Source organism: Glycine soja, chromosome 2, assembly GCF_004193775.1.
Source record: "Glycine soja cultivar W05 chromosome 2, ASM419377v2, whole genome shotgun sequence".
NCBI classification, from domain to species: Eukaryota; Viridiplantae; Streptophyta; class Magnoliopsida; order Fabales; family Fabaceae; genus Glycine; species Glycine soja.
Window position 1 is genome coordinate 44,164,489 of NC_041003.1, and position 19,899 is coordinate 44,184,387.

The following is a 19,899-nucleotide window of genomic DNA, read 5'->3' on the forward strand; positions in this document are numbered from 1 at the left end:
TTGTTTTATACTTTCACTTTTTATACCTGTCAAAACTTTTTCTGATTTAATCATTTAAAACTTGGTGCTACTTTCTTGATTTAATTACGGAGAAGTCTAAGGCTGTTTTTGGTTCAACAGATCGAAATAATATAGAGAAGTTGAAAATAATTTGGGAGTTTGGTAGAGGAGAAATAAGGTGGAAATAAATTTTAAAAATGATGGAACTCCATGTATTATTTTTTTAATCTATTTCTACTCATTACTCTATTTTTTCTCATCCTTTGTCTATTTCTCTTACATCAAACAATTTTACTTATCATTTTATTTCTCACATTTTTCTATTCTTCCTTTTATTTTAATTTTTTCCAACTATATTTCTCTTTTCTATATCAAACACAACATAAAACTGCTTTGGATTATTTTTTAGTTTACAATTAAATTTTAGTTAGAACAATTTTTTTAATTTATGATTTTAATATATAAGTTGATTTTAATTTATGCAACAAAAAATTCTTTTTTTTTCATTATAAACATTTATCATTAAACTTATTCAAACTAATTCATTTTGCTTAAAATGAATGGTCTTGAGTGAGTTTCTTTGTTTCCCTAAATAAAAAAAATTTCCATTAAGACAACTCATTTTTATTTGTAGGATTAAATATGATTTTGATCTTTAAATATTTTGATCCATATTGATTTTAGTCCTTCAAAAATAATTTCATTAGGTTAGGTACTTGAATTTTTAAAATCCTTCTTTTAAGTCCTTCATTTAACTGTTATTTTTTTTCTGTTAAAAGCTTATAACAGTAGTTGTCCAAACATTACTATTTTCATTTTCAGCATTAACATTCACTATATTTTGCAAGAATATAGAAAAATTAATCACAATCCTATTATTTCCAAACAAATACATACAATTAAACTCATATATTATATACCTCCGTTGTTGGTAGAACTTGATTTATAAAACAAACATATGAATCAACAGATGCATTGACCATAACATTGTGTGTTTCAACCATATTATCTACAATAGGTGGATGTAGCTTGTATTTAATAGAAAATATTAATGAAGTTAAATAAAGAACGGGGAATTTTAAAAATTTTAAGGACCAAATACAATGAAATTCTCTTTGGAGAACTACAATCAATATAGATTAATATTTGATTGAACAAAATCATATTTAACCCTTATTTGTATTTTGAGAAGATTTGTGTGTAAGATTCTTGCTTAAACTGGATATGGTGATTAGTTAGTTTGTTGGTTGTTAGTCACTAGTTCAATAAGCTTTATAATCCGATTATACCTTTTTCATTCTGCCAATACAATTAAATGAATTACTTTTGTGGTCATGTTTTTTGAGATCTATGGATTTTGGATCACACCAAATTAATATCACTTGCATCACCCATCAATGTTTCAGGGGGATTGCTTTTTGCAACTTCGTTTTCTCAAACCAAATTTATTACTTTCTTTATCATTTTGTTTTATTTTAATAACACCTTGCACAGTTAATTTTTATTTTTAATTATTGGCAAGGAATCGAACCTGAGTATCAGGATTTACAACAACTCACTCATATTATTCAAAAAACTGAGCTAAACCTTCTTGTATCCTGTACATGTGCTTTATTTCATTGTCAGGAAAATTAGATTCTAAAAGTACAAATTTTTTGCTTAGTTTCAAAATATAATTTCATCAAGTATGAAAAAAATTTATACTTTCAAAATCTAATTCCTAAAAATGTTAAAATTATATCAGGAATTCCCAACATCCCGTCGTGGTTCAAATTCTACGTTACCCCAACCCCTCCAAATAAGACTCAGATGACAACTTGGTTATCCCTTCACTTGCTCATTGGGTTGACACCCACATGCTCAGCGCCAAGCTCATTGGGTCAACACACCCACATGGCACAGCTTGGAATTTGGATACAATACCTTCGACATCCTCATTGGCTTGCCTCGCAAGCATATGAATGCTATAGAAGCGTTTCGCAGAATTGAAGGAATAAAGAAAATTTAAAATGGAAATATATTTTCCTTGTCAATTTTGTACATATTTCCTATACAACAATGGGAATACATTTTTATCATAGTACATACAAAAGTCACGACAAAAACGTATTTCTATCATAATTCAAAGAATACATATAAAATATAAAATGAAAACTCATTTTCACATACAAAATCAACAATAAAAACATGTTTCTGTATAAAAAATTTCCTTAATACAAAAAATAGTTTAAAAAAGTGGGCAAGGAATGACAATTTTATCATATCCATGTCTATGATATATGAATGGCAAAAAATCATGGTATAAATTTTCTTGTCACAAATGACACTTGAAACACTTCCAAATCATTCATCCTCCTTGAATCCTATGATTTACATCACTCTATTTCTCCGTGGTTTTGTATAATGACGCACCTTGTACCGAACTTAAATTTCATATATTTTGTCTTCTACTTAAAACAAAAGTTAAGAGTTTCCAAAGCTTGTGTATACATCTCTAATTTTTTATATCCTTTCTTATCACTAACAAAAAACTATAGCACAAAAACCTAGCTTACATAATTCCAAAGAACATGTTTTATTAATAACTAAACAATCATGATTATTAAATTTTTGAATTAACTCATCAACTCTTACGAGTTTACGAATTCACTTACCATCTGCAAATTGACTCATGTGTAAACTCTCTTTTTAATAGATTCTGAATAAATTCTAAGCAAACTCAGTAGATTTTCAAGTTTATCACAGAGTTAACAAGTTAACAAAATTAGATTAAAAGATAAATCATTTTAAGTTGTTTAGTGTTCAACATATCTTCATTTAATGTATCGAATAAAAAAATTATCACCTTTAATAACACCAAACTCCTATTCTCTAATAACATCAAACCCCTAATAACATCAAACTCTCGATGAAAATGATCTACTACTACTATAACATCTTTAAGTTGTTATATAATAATAATGTTTTACTAAACTTGATTATTTAAGTATTATGAAATTTATTATTTACTATTTTATCTTATTATATTGTTAAAATGTTTAATTAATATATTATTTATAGATATTTTATAATTATTTTTATATAAAGTGAACTCTTACGAGTTGAGTTTATGAAACTCTACTAAGTTTACAAACTCTATTTGATAACATAACATACAATTAATAAACATTATAACAGCACTATCTCATCTTTTCCACAAATGTGGTTGAATTCTGACTCCGCCTTGCTGGTTTCTAACTTCCTGTAAACTTAACAACGTTTGCAATTAGTTTTTCAATGATCTACAAAAATACAGACGGCTGAAAACCAATTAGCTACTTCTTAGCAAAGGTTATAATCATGGGATTCTGGGGGGTGATTTTGAAGCCATGAAGAGCCTGCATGGCCATGGATGATTGCACCTCATCTTCAAAATCAACAAATGCGATCCCTGGCTTTGCTTCAATCAAGCGCACTTCCTTAAAACCTGGGTATTGTTCAAAGAGCATTTCAAGCATCCTACCAGTAGTTTCATGAGGCAGATTCTCTATGAACAAAATATTGTTAGGAGCAGCTGCTTCTTGAGCACCGGGTCCTTGACGGAATGATGCCTGCAGATATAGTACATATTCTATGTTAGTGCAATTAATATCAGAATAGATAAGTGCATTAATCATTACCATCATATCCACTGACCTACAGTTAAACAAAAACAAAATACTACAAGAATAATCATAGTTCATTTATGTGCTAGTTACAATCATGCTAACGAGACTGAGATATTACAAAAAACTACGACAATTTTGTTAGAGAAGGGAGGAAATCAGGCACTATCAATGATTAAAGAAAACTTACAGTTGGACCACCATTACTTGCACTATGTGTTCCATTAGCCACACCAGATTGCTGTGCTTCCTCAACACGCCGCTTTCTTTCAGCTGAACAGGCAAGTTTGTCAGTCAAAATTAAACAATAAGAAATTACTACCAAATCAACAAGGTTAGAAAGACGGAACTTAAAAAACAACGTCCAAATGATGGAGTTTTGATATTTTTCTCTTAAGATGTTTAACTGGGACGTTAAATGGAAATGCAGATTTATTTACTCTGAAAAGCTAGATGGCTTTATCCTTTTGGTTCGCTGCCCATGTGCACATGCAACAGTGAAAGGGTGATGCTCTTTTTTTCCCATTTGGAAGGGTTGATGGGTGGGTTAATTTACTAATCTTTCACACACATAGTAGTAGGAAATTTAAAGTCTTTATCATTGCATACGCAGCAGCAGCAGGAAATTCTTGCATATGGTCAAATAAAGAATTTGGTATTACAAACATGATATAACCCACTACAAGCTTCCCTTTAAACAACCTTACAACAGTAACTTGCAATCATATTATCTTTAGGCCTAAGAAATCGGAGGATGTAGTAGGTTTGCTAAAATTCCCAGACAAGGGAAACAAATATGCCTCAAAACGTACATCAGTTGCATTCACAAATGACACCAACAAAGGACTAGTGGGTTCAAAGTTCAAACCATAGTATAATAACCTGCATATTTTCAAGTTTCAACTATTTAACATATTTTCAGTTTTTTTCAGTTATCAGTTTTAAATTCTCAATAGAGAGAAAAATGCCATGTTATGACAGAATTAAATAAAATTAATTATTTTTTCTTCATAATTGTTGATGCCTCTATTAACTTCTAACTTCTAATGGCTAGTTTTCCAATGTTACAATCTCATTATATATGATTGTTTGGCCGTATCAAACCTACTTAGAGGGACAGATATTGTACATAAAGTATGCAAGAGTTCCAAAATTCAAAAATGAGGAAGACTAGGAAACCATAAATGACAATTGTTCTCACCTTTCTCCTCTTGTTTCTTCTTCTTTTCCCTTGGAACAAAACTACCCTCTTCTTTTGCAATACAGTCTGACTTTGTTTTTGCATAATGAATTCTCTGCATCAAAGTATTCACACAAAGAGCCTTTAGACGCATGTTATTGAGAGTCATAGATTAACCAAAATCAAAATACTAAGCAGCTTCATAGGAAATGGGGAAAAAAAATAAAGAGCACAGCACATTGTTAATATCTTTCAGTGTCATTCTTGATAATGAAAATACTTCCAACAGGGCAATAGACATTTAGATCAAAGAAAATTTAAACAAAATATTTAAATGATAACTCTCACAAGCAGACATATTTCGGTACGAACACAAATCCTTAATAGCCAAGTAAGCGAAACTACAACATTCAAGATAAAAGGGGGGAAAACAGTAAGATAACCTGCAAAGGCTACTAGAAATGGTTCCAAAAAGTTTGGTATAAGATATAATAGATTTATGAACAGAACTGTAACGAAATTATAAACACCACTATAAGTTGATTACCATAGGTTTGTCATAGAAAGGGAAGTTTTGCATTTGTCGCACTGCATTGCTTGCAGCAGTGACTTCACTGAAACAAACCCATGCCTGTCCCCGAAGCTTGGGTGTCTTTAGAGCAATAACATCCAAAATTCTTCCATATTGAGAGAATAAGCAATACAGAGATCTCTTCAATTCTGCCACATTGAAAAGAAAACAGAATAAAAATAATGTTAAATTCTGTCATCGGGTCAACATCAAAACCAATTTATTTATCTAAAATCCTAAATTCATATAAACAAAATCAGCAAAAGAAACATCTCCAATTAATTTTAAATTGTCACATGATCAAAATCAAAATAAAATTATTTTTCTAAAACCCTAAAGTCATCAACAAAATAAGCAAAAGAACATATCCAAATAAGTATAAACTGTCATATGATCACCAGCAAAATCAATTTATTTTTCTAAAACCCCAAGTATCAGCAAAATAACATACAAATAATTTTAAATTGTCATAAGGTCAAGCAAATTTAAATTATTTTCTAAAACCCTAAACTAACATCAACAAAATCTGCAAAAGATCCAATTACAACATCTGAGATGCAAAATCATGGACAAGAATAAATAAATAAAAAATGTCACTACATATATCTCGGTTATTTAAGTTCCATGTTATCCAATCGAATCACGCCCACTCCATGAAATTTCCCTTCACAACAATCAATAAAATTTCAGCAGAAAAGATACAATAATCACAGCTTCTAAGCCAAATCCACTGCTACCCTAATTCAGCAGAAAAAAACTTCAGGCACTAGTTTCCTGCCCCCAAATTATTATATCACAAATTCACTTAAAATCTTACAGGAAGAATTGCAACCTAGCAAAGTTCACAAATTACAGTGAATCCAGAAAACGGGTGCATATGAAAAATAAATAAATAAATAAATAAAATGAGGACATGGATGTTATCGGAAGTTACCATCTTTCTTGACCTTCTCATTGAGATTCTTGATGTAAATGGTCTGATTGGGAGGTATATCCCCTGAGAGCATTCTCTCTCTCTTTCTCTCTGCTACTGACGGAGAAGAATGAACAGAGTGTTAGCGGTGGTTGTGCCCTAGCCAAGTAGTAGCAGTGTGGAATGTTAGAGAAATCGTTGTGGTGTTTTGGGGCTTTTTAATGGAAATTCAATTTTCACAACGTGGGCCTGATCCATCTCACCTCAGGATTTTCTTTCTGCACCCAAAAGATTTCCTCATACACCCAGCAGTAAGAGGGGAAAACCAAAAACACCCTTACGTATAGCTATACAAATTGTTAATTCATATGGATCCATACGGGCCTATAAGGATTAAGAATTGTTAAAAATATGTTTTATGAAATAATTTAAAATTAATGACTCATGTAAGTATCAAATTTGTGACTTTTGCATTATTAGCACAACGCTCTAACTAACTTAACTAATAAGTCAATTATGTTAAAAAATAATTAATGTCACAATATATAATACTAAAATTTCTAATGTATATTTAATACACATATAAGTTTACATAATAAATTTTGTAACAATTAATTTTGATCTAATGTATTTTTTTACATATACAAATTTTTATTAAACCTATGATTTTTATTTAAAATTTATATATGTAAAAAAATACATTATTAGATCAAAATTAATTATTACAAAATTTTTTATGTAAACTTATATGTGTATTAAATATACATTAGAAATTTTAGTATTATATATTGTGACATTAATTATTTTTTAACATAATTGACTTATTAGTTCAGTTTGTTAGAACGTTGTGCTAATGACGTAAAAGTCACAACCAATCCATATAAACTTATATGAATTATAAATCTGTATAGACTATACACAAGGACAATGTTAGCATTATAAAAAAATATGTTCTCCCCTCTATGGCAAATGGATTGCGGGGATGCTTTTAACAAATCCCTTTTTTTCTTCTCTTAGCACCTCCTTTTTTTGTATTTCTTTACAAAAATATCCTTTTCAAAAGCTAGTTTTTAGAACAAAATCGCAATGATTTTTTTTTCTAGAAGGGTGAAGCATTCCTTACTCTTGAGCAACTTGACCAAAGCTTCAAAAGAGTGCTTTTCAACAACCAAACCATAACCTATGATAAGAATTAAAAAAAAATGAAAATGAGATGAGAAAGAGTAGGGAAAGGTTTGGCGTGTTGTTCAAAAGAGAAAAAAGAAAGTGAAAGAAACTTACCATTTTTTAAAAAAATATGTAAGATATTTGAAAAGAAAGAGATTTGAATTTAGTAACGGGAAGGTTTTTCTTTTTCTCGATGATGGTAAGGGTGGTTTTTTGAAGCTTAAATGAAGTTTATTCAATTAATATTCCTTTCGAGTCTCAACTCATCCTAAAATACCATATATATATATATATATATATATATATATATATATATAATATTATAATATAAAAAAAAACGAGTTCAAAAACTTCCCCATTTTGAGTACTGTCATCTTGCAATTGCCTACACGAATCAACGCCAGTTGGAGGACCGTGGGAGTAAGTGTGTGTTTGATTTTCCATTAAAACCAAGTTCAATGGAATTTTTCCATTTTCCCACTAGAATGAAAATTAGTTACATTCAACGTAAGTAATTGTTATATAAACAAGCTCTAAAAAATTTAGGACATATAAGATGAGTACCATTACTTACAATGACAAAACAAAAACTATATCAAATTAAATAGATCTCACTGCTTTTAGTTATTTTAAATTATATTTATTTATTGTAGATCTTAATTTATTTTAAATTATGTTTAGCTTATTTTAAACTTTGCTTAAGTCACTTTTCATCCAAGGTGCAGGCTCCGGTGGAGAAGTTTTTTTCCTTGTGTATAATGCACAAAGAAAATTTACCTGTTGTCGTAAGTTTTTTCGGCATTAATAATTATTTAGTATGCTGAATATTTTAATAATTGAATAGAGAATGACTGTTTTGCCATTAACCAATTGAAAATATATTATCGTCCTTCATTTTACTTGATGACTGTTTTGTTCTCTTTGAAATAGAATCATTCTGAATTAGTGGCACCCAAGATTTGAAAGGGTGAGTTTCAGTGTTGGTGGAAAGTCGTGGATAGTAGAAGCATGTTCTTTGGGTCTTCTATGTGCTAATTACATCTTTCTATGTGCCACCGTTGAACATCGTATTTAGCAATAACGTACGACGAAGAACAGTGACGAAGAAAGAGAAAAAGGATCCATGAACAGATGAAGGAGATATATAATATGATAAAGAAATTTTAATTTAAAATCACATAAGGACAAACCGGTAAACAAACAACTGCCTATTATAAAACTATTTAACCGTTTCAATAGGTTTTCATGTCATAAATTCAGCCGTCTAATAATATATTAATAAATCTAAAGGTTAGGAAAAATTTGTCCATCAAACACAAATTTCATTCCTTGACCACCCTAGTCTTCCCCCTTCATCCAAACACTCACTCGTAGTTTATGGGACTGTGTTATGGACAAAGTCTCAAACATTCCAAGGAGGCTTGAGAAGGAAGCCTTGGATCTCCCTCCATCATGCACCATATACTCAGTATTTCCCTGACGAGACAAGTACAACTTATGAATCACAATTCACATCCCAAAGAGTCTTTATTTTCATGCATATCACAAGGGCTCTACTAGGGTTTGTAGGTAGGTCGATCAAGTTCTCTTGAAAAAGTTGTTAAAGCACTTTATGTTTAATTTATTTTATGCTTAATTCTTTAACTGTTTTTCTTTTAAAAAATGTCTCACATGGTATGCACATGAGACTAATTAAATGCTACATGACATTGGAAATCGTCAAATAATTTTTGTGTTGACATGACAAAATTAAACAATCTCATTTTTTTTTTGGTAAAACAATTTCAATTTAATAAAAGGTTATGTAATTTATTAATTCCAAATAAAAATAGGTTAAAAGACCTCATCATATATAGTCAAATAAATCATTGTGATAACAATTTTGCTAACTAACTTTGCTTACAAACTCTTTAACCCCCTCGACAAAAAGACTCTTTCAAATCGCTTTTACCACTAAACATCTATCGTATGTCTAACGATAATTCGAAAGAATATAATTTATGTTCTGTATATTTAAAAAAATACGAATATTCATGAATCACATACATAATCTTAAACTAATCTTTATTATTAGTATCAACAATTTTGATCATGTTTTAGGTGGAAAAAAAACATATACATGTAATGTTTGACTTTCTAAATGAACAAAGCATGAAATATAAATATCATAACCACAACCACAAATATAGTTAACATATTTAGAATATAAAATTTCAAGCAACTACAATAAAAAAAAATCACAAATAAGAAAACAAGAAAGATTTTCAACATAGAATTTCTAAATTCTGACATAATGTATTTATTTGATTGAATACGTATGTTAGATTTAATCGAATTAGTTTGTTGTATGCGGACTAATATAAATTCAGTCCATTTCATAAAAAAAGTGTGACCAATTATCCAACCAATAAAATACATGTGAGTAAAAACATAATCTCACCTATCAACATGAGAATAAGAGAGAAAGAAAAAAGTTTAAAATAATTAGAATTTTTTTATCTAAAAATGCTTAGTTTCGAGAAATTATATTACATGTGTTTTGCAGTAATCCACACGTGTCTTGCCTTATATAAATCTCTAAAACATATATCATAAATTTACAGTTTATAAATTTTTTTCATAAACTTAATAAAACTTCAAACAGACTAAAATATTAATTAATCAAAATAAAATTCTAATAAGTCATTGACGAAAAAAAAGATTCCAAAACAAAAATAAATTGATTAAATGAAAAAAAAAATCAATCAACACATTCAGCTTCATATAGTAAAATAATAAATTAAAATACTAATTTCTCAAAAACTGCAAACCTGTCGGTGTAAACAACAACTGACATCCAAAGTTAGTGTGGAGCTTTTCTTCAAGAGCTACACCAGGATATTAAGGTCATATTAAGGGTGGTCTTTTGTTTTTAGTTTAGAAATTTTTAAAAATCAAAATTATTTTTTGTTAAGTTTTCAGTTTCAGTTTATTTTGGTTTTTAGTTTTTAAAAAGTTGTTGAAAATTGAAAATAGATAAAAATAAGTCAAATATTTTATCTCATCCTGTTCCATTACAAAATCATGCAATATAAAGAAGTAAGAAGTATAACTAATCTTAAGGATTTAAGAAAGAAATATCAGAAATTCATTAGATACTTCAACATATATACAATAAAAAGAAATATATAAAAGGATTTCTTACATGTGATTTCATAAGGATTAAAAAATAATGATAAAGGATTTAAAAAGGACAGAATTAGAATTAATGATTTGAAAAGGCAAACACTATTTTTTTATTTGTTCTTATAATGCTTTTAGTGACTCTGAACCAGCAAAAAACTCACGTGAATAGCCTATCATGCATTTTACACAAACATTACCAAGCATACATTCAACTTTGAACTCAAAGGCAACCCCAAGACAAGATATGCAAGGACTTTCAAGCAATTTTTTGGCACAAAGCAAAACCATATGCGGACCATCTCGATTGTCATGGCACTACTCTAAGCCAAAAAGTGCTTGGGATTGTCACAAATGCCACCCCAAGAAGAAAAGACATCAAACTGAATTTTAACATAATTTTCCTATCAAACTGGAAATACTCAGTGTACCAAAGACTAAAAAATGCTAACTATGTTGTGCTTCTACACGAGAAACATATCTTTCAACATAAACTATGAAGATATATCTTGCAACCTCTGTAAGCCACAGAAAAATAGGCACCAAGTTGCATAGGTACCTTACAAGTCACAACTTCTGAACCTTACAAACAATCCAAATATAACTACTAACACAAGTTCTTTTCCAACAAAAAAATATCGACCTTCTAGACAAAAAAATAGCATCTTCATCCCCTTTACATCAAAATTCCAAACATGGTTTTGTTGCACAAAAAATATCACCCCACATTCATTTTATAAGTGTTTTTGAGGTGAGGATAACTCGCAAGGAGGACTTCACTTGAATGACTACATTGCTTGAAAGTTGAGATTTGAAGAAAAGATTGGGAAGACAATGCTCCAAAGATAGATGTATCAAGATGCCAAATGAGGGAGTATGTGACCATAAATTTCAACTATATCAGGCAACAAAATGACTTTGCTATCTCCCCTTATTTTTCTATCCAAGTCTCTTAAAAGCCATAAATGTAACTGCTGCAGAAAGAGAATACATGACCAATATATAATTTAAAAACACTTTTTATATAATTTTAAAATCTTTATTTAATATTTTTAAAATATGGTTAGACAGATATTTTTCATGGAACATATATCTGTTGGAAATTTAATATTTTCCGACGGAATATATTCCATTGATAATTTTAATATTTTCAACAGATTATTTTTTTCGTAAGAAATATTTAATTAGTAATAACGTTTTTTTTCTTGTAGTGGTCATTAGAAAATACACCCACCTAAACATTAATGGAGTTAATAGAAAAAATCATATAGTACTTCTCTTTTCTTAGAAAAGCCATGATTTGCTCCATTATGTGCACATTTAATTCTCGTTTGTTCGCAATAATTGTTATGTTTTCTCCATTCTTGTCATCATTTGCCAATAATAATTGCCAATGAATTTGATTTATTTAGTAAAAAAAATTAGTGGTATGAAATCATCGCATTTGTAATGTCTCACAAACATAAGTCAAGAGACTAAGGGCACTTATAACTGAGTTTATATGCATATTCTTATAATAATATTATCGCAATAGGGATGAAATTAATTATGTCAAAAAAGGTTTTGCTTAAATAAATTTAGCTTCGTTAAAAAATTTAAAACATATATAAGTCTATCTTGACTGACCTATTTAAAAACTTGGTTAGATAAGTTAATCTATTTAAAAGTCTATCTTATATTGAAGTTTTTATATGATGATTTAACTTTTTACTACATGGGTTAGTAGACTCAGACCAATGGGAAAAGTCTCCGTGCCAATCAAATTAAACTAAGTTTTAATAACATGTTGATATGATATAAATTTATTACATTCATCATAATTTTTTGTTTTTTTACAGCAACATTTATGATAATTTTTGTATATGGGTTTTTGGTGTATTTTTTGTCACTGAAGAAAAAGGCCTCATATGTGGTCTCTTTTGTATATGGTTGGGCTTAGGGCACCTCTGGTACATCTTTTTTAATATATTTTTGCTTTTGGGTTGATAAAAAGAACATTTATGATAATTTATTTAAAAGTTAATTTTGTAATAAGGCTTCTAATTAAATTTATCGTTCAAAATACGCTTACATATTTAATTCTTTATTAGATTAACATGCTTAATAATTTTTAAAAATAAATAAATATATGTTTTGATATGTGATATTTTTTTATAATACTAATAAAAATACAACTATATTAGTTTATTTAAATAGGGGATATGTTATGTTTAAAAAGCTTTTTAAATAGTTTAAAATCTACGTACCAAAAAAATGTAACTGTACCAAAAAAATCGTTTAAAATCTGACACTTTTTTTTAAACTAAATATACTTTTATAAAAATCCAAGCTTGATTTATTTCTTAAAATAGTTTAACTTAACTTGAGTCTGATGTATATTATTAGGCCATAGATTCTTGTTTAGTGATATGACCTATTTTTTTTTTTGGAAAAAATGTAAATTATATTAAACTCAAAATGATACAATAATAAACGGGGCATGCCCCGCAGTTAAAAAAACAAAAGTCTCTCTAATACAAGAAGATCTATATCAAGATGTTAAAACAAATGCAACAGGTGCGCTTGTCTATACATAAGAAACTTAATTTTGCTAATAATCTCTATTACAGAAAATTGATAATCTTCAAAAATCAGCTTGTTCCTAGACAGCCAGATGCAGTAGACTGTAATTGCTATAGCCAGACAACGTAATTTTCCTTGAACACCTGATGTGGATCTGCCCCTAATTAAAGAGTCAGTAATGCGCTGTAAAGAAGTGAAACGCCTGCGGAAAGGAGCCAAATCACGAATGTGAGCCCAAACTTGGAGAGATTTCCTGCAAGAAAAGAACAAATGAACATTTGCAAGCCACAAAATGAAAGACATCTTAGGGGGGATTGCTGGGTTCCATATAACAGAACACCAACTAACAGTAGGCTTGACACCTCTAATGTATTCATAGACTTTGCCAACAAGCAATTGTTCATTGGTGCTCTAAGATTGAATCCTCTTTTTGGCCTCTTCCGTACTTAGCTCTTTGGAGATAATAAAGTCCCTTATTTGAATGATTTTCTTTATCAAAACTGAATCTGACGAAGAAGTATTGTAATTCCACACATCGCTCCCTCTGAAATAGTAATGGTGAACCCACCGAACCCATAGAGAATCTTTCTTACAATGAAAGTCCCACAGGATACGGGAAAGAAGCGCAAGGTTCCAGTCCTTGAGATTAAAAAGGCCTAACCCCCTTCTTTTTTCGGAGAACAAACTATCGACCAAGCAACCAAAGACTTGTTTTTGCCAATATCCGCTTTGCCCCACAGAAAATTACGGCACGAAGCGTTGATCCGGTCCAGAACAGATTGCGGCAAAGGAAAAATCCTCATCCAGAAATTCACAATTCCTTGAATAACTGCTCTGATCAACTCTAACTTACCTGCATAAGATAAAGACTTCTTGCTCCATCCCTGAATCAGGCCAGTAATCTTGGAAAGCAAGGGAGCATAATGACATACATTTAATCTAGATGATAAAAGGGGAACATCCAAGTATCTAAAAGGGAAGTCACCCAAGCTAAATCCAGTAAGCTGCTGAATATGAGAAAGCTCATGAGACCTAATACCGGCTGAGTATATGGCAGATTTATCAGAGCTGATGGAAAGCCCTGAAACCCTACAGAAGTGCTGAAGCTTGGCAAACATAGTTGACACAGAAGGGATATCTCCTCTAGATAGAAGCATAATATCATCTGCAAAAGCCAAATGAAATAGCTGAATACTTGCACAGTTGGGATGAAATTTAAAATTGGCATCATCCTTGAGGCTGCTCATATCTCTGGAAAAGTACTCCAAACAGAGCACAAACAAATAAGGGGAGAGAGAATCCCCTTGTCTAAGACCCCGCTGCCCTTTGAAGTGATCATAAATGGATCCATTGACTGCCACACTAAAGGAAGTGGAAGAAACACATTCTATGATCCAAGTACAGAACTGGGCTGGGAAGCCAATGGACTTAAGCATCCAATCCAAGAATTCTCAGGAAATGAAATCATAAGCTTTATGCAAGTCAATTTTCAGGAGGCATCTCGGAGAGGGTCTTTTCCGGGCATATTTGCGCAAAATCTCTTGAACTAGGAAGATGTTGTCCATCATCTTTCTGTTCTTAATGAAAGCAGTTTGAGTTTCCCCAATAATAGTCTCAAGCACTGGGGCTATGCGGTTGGCCAAAATTTTAGATACAATCTTGTATAACAAATTACAGCAAGATATGGGTCTAAAATGGTTAACCTGGGAGGCCTGATCATGCTTAGGAATAAGCACAATAATAGCATGGTTGAGCTGCTTTAGAATTTTTCCAGTTGTAAAGAATTCATTAACCGCTGCAAAGATATCATCACCAACGATATTCCAAGCCTTCTTGAAGAATAAAACATTGAAACCATCTGGCCCAGGAGCTTTATTATTAGCCATCACAGAAATAATGTTCCAAACCTTTTGCTTAGAAGTAGGACAAAGTAAGGCCGCAAAGCAATCGGTGGGAACCTTAGGACCCCTATTGCAGATCGAAATGGAAGGAGTTTGGGTCAGCTCATGAGCACTAAAAAAATTCCTAAAATGATTCACAAAAGCATGGGCAATTTCATCTTGGGAGGAAGTGTTATGCCCATCCTCTAGCCTTATGGCAGCAATAAACCGTCTGTGTTTGTTGCGCTTGATTAAAGCATGAAAGAATTTGGAGCATTTATCAGCCTGCAGGAGATATTTGTTTTTGATGAGCTGAGCAAATTTCATAGACTCCGCTTTTCTAAGCATAATGGTTTGCCCTCTAGTGCGGTTTGCCAGAGCAAGAAGGGAAGAATCCTGAGGATTTTGCTTTATAAAATTAAGCACACTGTTATATTCAGCCTCAGCTAGCTCTACTCGATTGGAGATGTTGCTGAACTCCTGCTTAAAAAGATTCTTCAAGGGAGCTTTAAGAGCTTTCAATTTCTTATAGACCTTGAACATGCTACAACCATGAATATTTTGCTTCCAGCCATCTGCAACAATTCTTAAGAAATTTGGATCATCCACAATAAGATTGTTGAATTTAAATGGAGAATTACCTCTAGGCACTACCAACTCAGTGGTGACAACTAGAGGAGTATGGTCTGAAATAGAAATAAACTCCATAACTTCACAAGCAGAATTTCCAAAGGAATTGAACCAGACCTGGTTACATAAAGCTCTGTCCAGTTTTCTCCACACCCTGCCATTAGTCCACATGTACAAGGGGCCATGAGTGTTGATGCTCCCCAACCCCAGGTCAGAATAACAATCAACAAAATCTTGCAACTCATAAGCATTGAGTTCAGCTCCATTGAAACGGTCGGTGGGAGATAGAATGGAGTTGAAGTCACCAATGAGGAGCCAGGGGCAATTCATATTAGCATTGATACTATTCAGATTTATCCAAAGAGATCTTCTTGCCATAATGGAGTGAAGACCATAGATGAATGAAACCTGAAAGCGCTTGGCAGTGGTTTTACAATCAATAGCACAATGAATCAATTGAGCATTTGACTCCAAAACAGAAAGATGAATCTTATCCTGCTTCCAGAGGATAAGAATTCAGCCAGCATTATGAGAAGCGAAGTTATGGGTGAAGTGTCAGTCACCAAACTTTCTTCTCATGATTTCCTCAACTAAAGCCTTATTCAACTTTGTTTCCAACACAGCCATGACGTTAATTTCCTTGCAGTGAAGGAAGCTCTGCATCACATGATGCTTCAGAGGCAAATTAAAGCCTCTGATGTTCCAAGAGGCAATGATCATGGATTCGGACGGGAGGAAGCCTCCTCGACCCTAGTTACAACTTTATGATTTCTTCCTCTTTGGACATCAGCTTGCATATCCTCAATACGGGTTATCTTTATGAGTGATACTTTTTTATCTTTTTTCTGGTGTTTTGTTTTCACCTGAACAAACCCCTCTTCTATAGGATCATCCAACTCAGTGTTCCCTGTTTCTTTGAGGTCAGAAGAATTCTGAAGGACAGGAACATGATTTGCAACCAGAACATGTTTTCTGTGAGGAGGGACAGACAGATTAGTCTGGACATTCTTTGGATTATCAGAGGGGCCTGCTGTATTGGTATGTGGGGGCATTGCTGAATCACCCACTTGTGGCTGATCCAAGGTGGGGCAGGCTGTGATGAGAATAGGCTTATTTGCAGTGATAGTTTTACAATTAGTGAGGCGGTGCCCAATCATCTTGCAGTGAGTGCAAAAAGAAGGTCTATTTTCATACTCAATCTTTTGCACAAAAGTCTTCCCTGTAGGAAGTCTAAATCGCACTTCATCGATGAGCTCCAAAGAAGCATCAACCTCAACTAAAGCTCTAGCAAAAGAAATAGACCCCTTAGAAGCAGTAAGATGGTCAGATCGAATGGGCGAACCAATCTTGGACAGGATTTTCCCTAAGGCTTGAGGATTCCAAAGCTCCAGAGGTAGATTTCTGAGTTTAACCCAGACAGGGATCTTGCTGAGCTCCTCATTGCCAAAGTCAAAGAATGCTGGCATAACCTTCAGCAGTAGGGGTCTTTGAAATATGAAGTAAGGGCCTGCAGAGAGGACTTGGTTCAGATCGTCCTCAGACTCAAATTTAAACACCAACCAACCACTTTCATGAGCTGAATATGAAAACTTGACTCCCCATTTTTTGCAACAATCCAACAGAGCTTTCTTTCCTGGGAATCGACCAGCCACATAGCCAATAAGGCTATGTCCCCAAGCCTCTTCCAGGGGTTGCAAATCCGTTTCTTCCAACAGCACTTCATCATCAGAGGGTGGAGGGGAGAACTTCATTCCAAAACCTTTGGAAGGACTTCTGTTATCTTTGAATAGATTAACCCAAGGAGTGAGAGCCTTATTGTCGTCTAGCTGCGGTGATGACTTAGAGCCACAGGAGTGAGATGAATCATCATCAGTGGTTGAATCATTGTCCCCTAAGGTGCAAGAAACCTCGGGGGAAGATTCAGATTCAGATTCAGCACTGTATTCCGACAAATTATCAAACACTTGGTGTGCGACATCATCAGTTTTTGCAGAACTTGTCCTTGCCTTTTTTACGAGCACCTTGCCTACAAGATTATCCTGTGAAGCAGTATAAGCATTCTGATTTGCTTGGACAACATCCAAGCAACCAGCCAGACCAGAAGTAGCAGATGTTTGGGATTTACCTGAACCTGAGGTAGTACCCTTCACTATAATTTGCTTTGCAGCTGAGTGCGATTGATGACCCTTGTTCTTCCCCATCAAGAGCAGTTCAAACTGGCAACTATTTCATAGCCCAAGATGAGAAAAAGTGATAGGGCACGCGATTGGAAAAAACAAGGAAAAACTTTAGAGACCGAGGCAGTGAAAACTTCTTAGGATCAAAGAAGGAACCCCAGCGTTTGTAGAGAGCAAAAACCCACTCCGTCGGTGGCCAAACCACTGAACAACACCCAAGGACCGAAAGAACCTAGGTTATGTTTTTTTTTCCGCGGGCTCTACCCAACTTTGAAAGTTGACCTATTTCTACTCTTAATAGATAGAGATCAAACTCTTAAAATCTTTGCATCAGCATCAAAAGTAAATACCAAACTGAATGCTCCACTAAAAGATAGAGAAGTTACGCATTTACGACTGGTGCCTTACATGTCGCATGCACATGTTGTATGGGTGTGGCTCTGCTTTTCTATAGTTTTGCAGGAGATCTTGTCATTCCACTTCCTCAGCTTCCCAATGAATTCCTTGAAAATTGTTCACATACTTCCAACAAAATGCGTTTTCTTTCATTATTTAAAAACAATGATTAAGGGAGGAAAATATATTAAGATTATATGAGATATAATTTGAGCAATTGTAAATTGTAAATTATATATATATATATATATATAGATAAAACATCAAATTACATCAGGATAATTTTAAAAGAATTACATTCATTCACATCCGTTGATTCTAATATAATCTAATAACTAAAGTCAAACACGTGACCAAGGATATTGTATATCTTCATCCCTAACTCCTCCTTCTCAAGCAACACTTCCTTCGAGACCATTAAAATGTATCAAGCACACATTAAACGTGCCATTCGTCTCCATATTTATGCATTATAACCCATCTTTTCTTCTAAATCAAAAATGCATTTTGCGGCCGTCAAGCAATGAAAAAACGATGTATCTTTAGAGAAAAAAGCTTGAATAAAATATTGATATCTTTCAAAGTCGATAATTTGGGGTATTTTTCCCTATCAATATTTGTAAAAAAAAAAAAAGGTCTAGCCATATATTACATGAGATTCTATATTTGGAATTTTAATTTCTTCTTGAATATTTGGTTTTGATCACCGCCATTCTTAATGATGGAAAGCTTTTAGGGTTTTGACAATTGTTAAATGTTGTTACTTTTGGCAATCTTTGACAAATTTCAGGTTCGATCTATTATTGTGGGAAATCTATTCTAATCCCAACGTGCCATCCATAGGCACCGTGAGATAAAAATAACCTGCAGAAAAACATTTGTTGTGTAACAGATGCTGAATTAAATTTGTGCCAGACGATTATGAGTGATTCCATAAGAAGCAGATTTTAGACAATTGGTTAGTATTCATTAGTCGATACAGTGAAGCTTTTAGACTCACGAGGCTTGTATTCTGATGTCACGTGTTTGTGTCGAGTGATTATATTATAATCGTTGAATTATAATTACCAATTATACATAGGGTAATGATAATTAGTATGCAAAGTTATCCTACGAAACTGCACGAAATCTAAGAATTCTAAAAATTTATTGCAGACAGTTATTATCCGCTCTCTACCTGGATGTTATTTGATTGACTGTTTTTGAATTCGTATCAATTTGTGTTAGCAATATTCGTACTAATTAATGCTATTCTTCTATCTATGATTTTAGGATTGATTACAAAGTAATTTAGGTGCACTGTTTCTTTTTTATAGAAGTAATTTAGGTGTACTACTAATAATTGATAAATATCAGCTACGACTCTAGCTTACATATTTAGGTATGATTGTAGGAGTTAACTTACAGTTAGTACATATATATATATATATATATATATATATATATATATATATATATATATATATATGGAGATTGAGGTGTGAGTAATGAAGTCTCATAATGGGAATCGGTTAAATGATGTTATACATGTTACACAATCATATTTTTCAATCTTTTTAAAAAATGTCACATAAAGAGATTGGCAACTCCATGTAACTGTCAGGTTGGCATTGATAA

The 19,899-nt window shown here is 32.3% G+C and overlaps 2 protein-coding genes and 1 long non-coding RNA gene across 3 annotated transcripts; all 3 read right to left on the reverse strand.

The window, feature by feature from the left end:
* Positions 1-3,101: 3,101 nt before the first annotated feature.
* LOC114396979 (U2 small nuclear ribonucleoprotein B'' 2-like) lies at positions 3,102-6,500 on the reverse strand. The gene is made up of 5 exons (XM_028359131.1): positions 6,330-6,500; positions 5,372-5,544; positions 4,846-4,939; positions 3,835-3,917; positions 3,102-3,590 (listed from the first exon to the last, which is right to left on the reverse strand). The coding sequence occupies exons 1-5, from the start codon at positions 6,400-6,402 to the stop codon at positions 3,315-3,317; spliced, it is 699 nt and encodes a 232-aa protein (XP_028214932.1). The 5' UTR covers positions 6,403-6,500; the 3' UTR covers positions 3,102-3,314.
* A 1,495-nt stretch (positions 6,501-7,995) lies between these two features.
* LOC114371784 lies at positions 7,996-9,885 on the reverse strand. Its single transcript, XR_003658077.1, has 3 exons — positions 9,717-9,885; positions 9,534-9,537; positions 7,996-8,006 (listed from the first exon to the last, which is right to left on the reverse strand). It is a non-coding gene; the product is annotated as an uncharacterized LOC114371784 (long non-coding RNA).
* Positions 9,886-14,650: 4,765 nt separating this feature from the next.
* Positions 14,651-17,910, reverse strand: LOC114376680. The gene is made up of 2 exons (XM_028334910.1): positions 16,573-17,910; positions 14,651-16,204 (listed from the first exon to the last, which is right to left on the reverse strand). The coding sequence occupies exons 1-2, from the start codon at positions 17,908-17,910 to the stop codon at positions 14,651-14,653; spliced, it is 2,892 nt and encodes a 963-aa protein (XP_028190711.1).
* Positions 17,911-19,899: the final 1,989 nt, after the last annotated feature.

What these genes read in the sequence shown, in the direction of transcription:
- LOC114396979 (XM_028359131.1), bottom strand. Translation starts at nt 6,402, where the DNA reads ATGCTCTCAGGGGATATACCTCCCAATCAGACCATTTACATCAAGAAT. An exon ending in TGAGAAGGTCAAGAAAGATG is followed by an intron (nt 5,545 to 6,329) that starts GTAACTTCCGAT and finishes TCAATGTGGCAG; the next exon opens with AATTGAAGAGATCTCTGTAT. An exon ending in GAAGAAACAAGAGGAGAAAG is followed by an intron (nt 3,918 to 4,845) that starts GTGAGAACAATT and finishes TTGCCTGTTCAG; the next exon opens with CTGAAAGAAAGCGGCGTGTT.
- LOC114376680 (XM_028334910.1), bottom strand. Translation starts at nt 17,910, where the DNA reads ATGGGGAAGAACAAGGGTCATCAATCGCACTCAGCTGCAAAGCAAATT. An exon ending in TAGAAGAGGGGTTTGTTCAG is followed by an intron (nt 16,205 to 16,572) that starts GTGAAAACAAAA and finishes CTCTGGAAGCAG; the next exon opens with GATAAGATTCATCTTTCTGT.